The following is a 6520-nucleotide window of genomic DNA, read 5'->3' as shown; positions in this document are numbered from 1 at the left end:
AATCTTCTATAGTTTGTTTTTGTTTTTAGCAAAGGCTTCTGAATAGCAGCCTTACTACTGAAGTGTTACAGTTCTAGTCATACAGTCTTTGAAGATTGCATTTTTCTGATTTCTACTTGGATTCTCTCCCTGTACTAACAGACTTCTTAAGATCATCATGGCCTTTCTGTGTTGCTTCTCAAGTACATCTGATTGGAACATACAACTTCAAGCTGTGCAGTTTAAGCATTTTTGCAACATTTAATGCCTAAAATACATGTACTGCTGTTGGAAACCTCAATTTTAAATAAAAAACAACATGTCGCAGTGGTGCCATCTAGTGGAATAGTGAAGCCTGTGGCTGTTGCAGTACACTGCCGGTAGACATGACAGAGCAGATTTGAGTCATTTTGTTGTTTATATTAGAGTAACGTGGTAGCATTAACCTTATTTCCAAATAAGTAAAATCATCACTCAGTTCCATAAGGAAGACACTGTCAGGAATCATAGAATATATGTAGTATTTTACTCCCAGTCCAATAGATTTCCCTGTCCAGAGTATGAGTCATTTCTTCATATTTTAGAAGCTACTGTGCCTTTTTAGTCTGATGGTATCCCACATAATTACCACAAATCTCACAAAAGCTCACGATGTTTTTAAGCCCTTCAAGCTTCAACAGGTTTTGTCTGCCTCATTTAGTAGCTGTAGTAATTCTGAACTGACAGGGAGGAAGAAGAAATGTCTGTAAGATTGGATTACTTATCTCTCCAAGTGTCAGGGGTAACTTCAGTTTCTACAAAAAAAAAAAAAAAAAAAAAAGTTCTAATTCATTTATTGTGCTTAAGCTAGATTTAAGTTAAACTCCTCTGGCTTTTTCCACTATAAAGCCCATCCCTACAATACTAGAGTTACCAGAGAGATACATTGCACATGCAACAGATTGGTCTGACCGCTTAAAGGTATTTACAGGAGGCAGAATTAAGCTTCTGTGCAACAGCACACAAGGTCAAAAATGAGAGATGTGTTAACCTAATTGAACAACCACGTGCAAGTAAGTCTTGAGTAGCATTGTTTTTACTCTGTGTGTGTGCTAATGGCATTCAATTGCCTTGCAGACTGGAACCTACGTGATTGCTCAAACCTCTTGTCATTATTGTGGGATGACACTATTTTGTCATAGGCTCGCTCCCCCTCTGGTAAGCTGAACTTAATTATTTTGAGAACAAAGCAGCTATGGCACAACATAAAGTTTACATAACACATTTAAAATGCAAACGTTAACTTCTCCTGAAATACTAATCTGCAGCTTAAGAAGTATTTTGAATAATGAACTTGTATCTTGTGAAGTCCTCTTTACTTTTTACCACTCCCAGAATTACACAGATTTCAGCTCTCTTCTTGTTTGATGTTGGCATGCCTGTTTAGACTTCTTATTTTTGTGTATTGTTCTGATTTAGACCAGTAGTTAACTGTAAACCAAGCCCTGTCATTTGTCTTTTTTCTCCTTCCCTCTGTCAATACATTCAGAAGACAGGTATTTAAGATTGTTTTTGGTGTTTATTAGCAAAAATCAGATATTTAACATGGCTAACAGACAGCATTTCCTGAGCCAGAAATATAATATCATTTAGATTAACAGGTAGAAGGAATCAACTCTTGTCTGTACAGCTGTCATTGGACACGAGGATGCATGGCCTCCTGTATATAGCTGTCTTTCCATGTAGGAACCAACACTCATATTCAAGCTCTCTTGAAGACTTGTCTACATACTTGATTCTCACAACGAAGCTCCTAAAAAAAAAATAATTAAATTAAATATATAGTAATCAAAGGAATCATCTCCAAAGATGAACATCAGTCATTTGCCATGAGTACTGACAATCACTCACCTGCTATGCTAGTAAGTTATGCTTAATATTCTGAATTTAAATATGCAAGAGAAAGAAAAATGAAACAGTAAAATTGTTCCAGCTAGGCTAGCTGAAAGCAGAATGTGTACTGTCAATTGCGTATACTACTGAGATGATAACTTGTGCACGTTATGATCACAATAAAAACTGTATTTTTGTCATAGATACAATTCTGAAATATATATACAAATCTGAAGTAAAGCAAATACCAAGTGGAGGTCATCTCCTTCAAGCCAGTGAGTCCAGCCCCTGTTCTTCTTCTCACCAATCTGGACACAGACAAGTTTGTCGTTGTCCCAGGTAACTAGGCTCTGTTGAAGAAGAAACAGTGTTCCTATATGTTATCTCAGTTCTGAAATATACCTACTAGTTAATATCCTTTTTGTGAAAAAATAAAATAAAATAAAATAAAATAAAATAAAATAAAATAAAATAAAATAAAATAAAAGACTAAATTCTATTGTGCAGGAAAAAGTAAATTAAGGTTCCTGCCTCTGTGTCACACTAGAAATAGTATTCTTGATAACTTCAGCTGAAGTAGCAAGATTGATCATGGCATCTTAATTCTGTAAGAACTTTTTTTATTATTATTTTATATATAGTCAATCTTACCTTGCATTTCCTGTTATCCAGGCCTTTATTGTCTTCTTCAAACTCTTCTCCAATTTTGAATTGGAGCATGTAGTCTCTGAATGTGCTTGTGGTATGGATAGATAACATGTCCCCATCCTGTTTGATCACTTTCTGAGGCTTCAGCATTTTTGCTATCTTGCGTGTTGCAAAATCAATACCTTTGACAGGAGAAAAAAGGATAAGTTGTGCTCATCACCGGCCATTCTGACAGCCAGGATTTACCTTTATTGCTTCTAGAAGCATTTCTTAAGAATAGCTTGCTATGCAAGGGTTCGATGGATTTTTTTAGTTGCTTTGTTTTTTTGTGTTGTTGGTTTGGGTTCCCCCGTCCCAAACTGTTATATGTTATACAGTTCAATGCATGTTCTTCAAAATTTGGTTTCCCCACACATACCCCTCAAGAACCCCTTCTTTATTAGATACAGAGAATAATTAATACCTATTCTTTCATCCTTTGAATGAGGAAAGGTGTTATGCATAGTAACAAGAATTTTCTCTACACTGTACCTTAGAGTCAAATGAAAGACAGTCCTAAAATTGAATTACTCACGCTCATTTTCAGGACATGCCACTGGCTATTAAGACCTTTTGAGTGCAACTAGAAAACATCACACTTAAAATATTGCCTGGTTATCTGTAACAATCAGTTGTCTTGAACATCATCCTCACGGTCTTGGTAATACTGAGCTTGAAGTATTGCTTTTAGGGTTTATTTCTATTTTATTTTATCGTAGTGAATGTTTATTTATTTAGAGGAACAAACCATCTATTTAGCAGACAATAGTTACATGCTCTAGTTTTACATAAGATGAGGTGTTAAATTTCATTTAAAAATCCTTTATATAGGCAGACAATATTTATTATCATGGAAAAAAAAAAAAAAAAGTGAATCTATTGCTTATAACGAAATTGCTTTGTATTCAAATTTCAGATTTGGGGACTTGGGAATAAATCCTCATTATGGAATACCCTCCTCCCCCTATGACAACACAGCAGGATGAAGAAAGGGAGAAGAGTTTTCAACATGCTAAAACTATCGACTAGACGATTAAAGTAGGTCACCCAGCATATATATGGATAGAATATAGATTGCATTCTACTTGCACATGCAATTACCTGCAAGGGATACTGCTAGCAGTCAGCTTACACAAGTCTGCAAGGCAGAAAGAGGTGGCAGAGATAGGTGAGGGGAAGGGGATATGCAGGGTTACCTGCTGTCAGTCTATAATTAGCTTTGCACATGGAAGGTAATAGAGTACCAAGAACTTTTAGTTCTCATTACAGCACCATTAATATCTCCATAAAGATCTGAATGAGATAAGAGGTTAACTTCAAGCACATGAGGAAAGGGATAGTTAGAAGGACTGCTCAACAGGTCACAGAATAAGCGAAGTCTTTTGTGAGCTGTTTAAAGATTCATGATACTAAGCAAAACAGTTGCCTTGAATTGACAAATACACAAGAACTTGTTTGTTATTTAGTAACTAACCCTAAGACTAGACCTAAACTAAGGTCTATAAGTTTGTTCTGAAAAGCAAGAGAAACTCAGCGGACGGGGAGAACTCTCCCTCATCTCATATAAAAAGTATTCAGAAGTTCTGCTTTTAACAAGTACCAGGCTGAGTTCCTGGAACCTGCCAGGATGCCTGGGTTACAGGATAAAATAATTGCTAATGCTATGTAATTAATCAGCAAACAAATACCTCTCCATTGTTTTTCTGGACAAAAAAAGCTTCACCAATATCTAGATTTTGAAAGAACTCAAACACTTAAAATTCAGAAGGAATCTTATGGGGGAAGGAAGAAGGATAGAATGAGGTATTTCACCTACCTAAAGCCACCATATAGCCTTCAAAATTGTCATTGCTCACAAGGTTCCAGGTTCCACTGAAGTCTACAGGCATTTCTAGACTGCAGAAAGAAGTTGCAATGAACCCCTGAGCAACAAGCAAAAATAAAGAAATAGCCTTCCAACCAGGCCTTATATGAGGAAGACTGTGGGTGGAATTACATCAGAGATCCTTTCTGATGGAGGGGAGGGGTACTGTTGCTGAGCCAATAGGTGACAGGACATTTGTGGATTAGCTTCGGCTGGGTTGGAGGGAAAAGTTCACAGTTTCTGAAATCTTTGTATGGAGCAAATGTTATTAACCCAAGAGTCACACAGTACAAACGAAAAACTGGTTAAACTTCTGTCTGTCTTGTATACTTTAAAGAGAATCATGGACACAATTTGTCATTAGTCAGATTCCTTGCGTGTATATTGGGTATGGGGGTTTATGATCTGAAATCTACATATTTGTTGAAAAGGTGATCTACCCACTGCAAATTCATGATGTTTTAGCAGGCAGGGGTTGACTGGTAAATTGTTCATGGTACTGTATCTGCAAGTCTTAAAGTAGTACTTATGATACAGGAATAGAACTAAGTAGAGTGTCTCATTGGTTTATTCCTGGAATGAATAATAGGCAGCATTGTTGTCTAGTGGCTGTAACAGGAAAGTGAGAGACCAATTGTTTTTGCATATGTTATTCTCTAATGTGACTCTCAACACAACTCTGCTGTGCCACAGTTTACCCACTTGTGTTCTGTACTTCTGTTAGTTATATCTTAGGTAAATGGACATCCAAGCACATGGGAAGCATGCAGAGTGAACACCAAATTCTCTTGTTTCCCTGGTGCTTTTATCAGACAGAAAGTTTATGTAACAGCTAAGCATGAGACAACAGATCTAGAGGCCAGAGATCTGTTCACAGTTCTACAGCTCTATATTTATCAATTTTTCTAAAGGAAAGAAGTCAAATACCTGTTCTTGCAATTCACATTTAACTCCTAAAAACAGCTAATGACAATAAGAAATTCAAAAAGTACTCATGTAGATAGAAGATGTGGCTCTCCCCTTGCTTTTTATTCTTGACGCATACAGTAAAGGGGAGATCATATGGAGCATTAATCCCATTGATGCTTTATTAGGTGCTGTGCATTGTGCTAGAGTATATAGAGAGTATAGCACATGGTGCAGCTGGGAAGCTTCAATATTAGACTTCAACACAGTGAAATAAATTCCTTAAGTGATGACCCAGTCATATATTTTCAAAAATGAATAGAAGAACACTTCAAAGGGAAATGATATGTGAGGAATTTAGAAATAAGACTTGAATTCCTACAGAATACATACAATTCTCCAGTTACCTGCAGTTCTTCCATCTGTGGCCACTTTTTGCAAACTGTACGCCTAATTGTGACAATTTACAAAGTACATTTAAAAAGAAATGGGAATTTATAACCCTGAAATAGTAAGCAGTCTAGAATTTTGAAGTACTGGAGTTTCTTATCTGTAAAATGGGGAAAACAACAGTTCCTAAAATTGTGCATATGTTTTAAGCATCAGCTTAATCCTACATTTTAATTTGTCAGATGGGACAATAACGATCATGACAGTGAAGGCTACATTGAAAGAAAAACCGAAAATTGATGGACAAGGGAAATCTTAACTGCTGCTAGTAAAAAGAGAATTTGGTATTCTGAATCTTGAATGAAAAAAATCACCTACAGCTACTACATTTACCTGGTCACTGATTCAGGTCAGGCTGAACAAAAGGATAATATTTTGCAGAGAAAATTGTTTCACTGAACTTTAACTACATTTTTGGAGCTGACAGTTTGACCTATATGACTCACAGAATCATGTGAGTAGGAAATTAGGACGTCAAAGCTTCTTTCCTGTTTGCAGTTGGATATTGTTCTCTAACCTATACTAAACTGGGAATGGTACAGAGAAATGCAAATTAATGTTTCCCCTGGACTCCAGTAGTAGCATTTCACCCACAATTTGTTATTACAAGGTTACAATACTAAAAGAGAACTGTTGCAATACTACTGACTCTTCCAAGTAAAGAGAAGTCGGTACTAGTATAAATCCTCCACAAAAGTCTGGATTAACTTTTTAGCTGAAAATTAAGATTGTGCTGATTGCCCAGGATGTGGTGCTTCTTTC

General features: G+C 36.3%; 1 protein-coding gene across 1 annotated transcript; it reads right to left on the bottom strand.

Moving 5' to 3' along the window:
- Positions 1–1523: 1523 nt before the first annotated feature.
- Positions 1524–4484, bottom strand: RBP7 (retinol binding protein 7). Its single transcript, XM_082776987.1, has 4 exons — positions 4355–4484; positions 2503–2681; positions 2100–2201; positions 1524–1771 (listed from the first exon to the last, which is right to left on the bottom strand). The coding sequence occupies exons 1-4, from the start codon at positions 4425–4427 to the stop codon at positions 1721–1723; spliced, it is 405 nt and encodes a 134-aa protein (XP_082633113.1). The 5' UTR covers positions 4428–4484; the 3' UTR covers positions 1524–1720.
- Positions 4485–6520: the final 2036 nt, after the last annotated feature.

Source organism: Aythya marila, assembly GCF_965140915.1.
Source record: "Aythya marila genome assembly, chromosome: 21".
Taxonomy (NCBI): domain Eukaryota; kingdom Metazoa; phylum Chordata; class Aves; order Anseriformes; family Anatidae; genus Aythya; species Aythya marila.
This window is presented reverse-complemented; position numbering and strand designations above follow the sequence as displayed.

Excerpts from the sequence above, each read along its gene's own strand:
- RBP7 (XM_082776987.1), bottom strand. The coding sequence starts at position 4,427 with ATGCCTGTAGACTTCAGTGGAACCTGGAACCTTGTGAGCAATGACAAT. Across the intron at positions 2,682-4,354 it reads AGGCTATATGGTGGCTTTAG|GTATTGATTTTGCAACACGC; the intron begins GTAGGTGAAATA and ends CTCCTGTCAAAG. Across the intron at positions 2,202-2,502 it reads TGGATAACAGGAAATGCAAG|AGCCTAGTTACCTGGGACAA; the intron begins GTAAGATTGACT and ends CTTCTTCAACAG.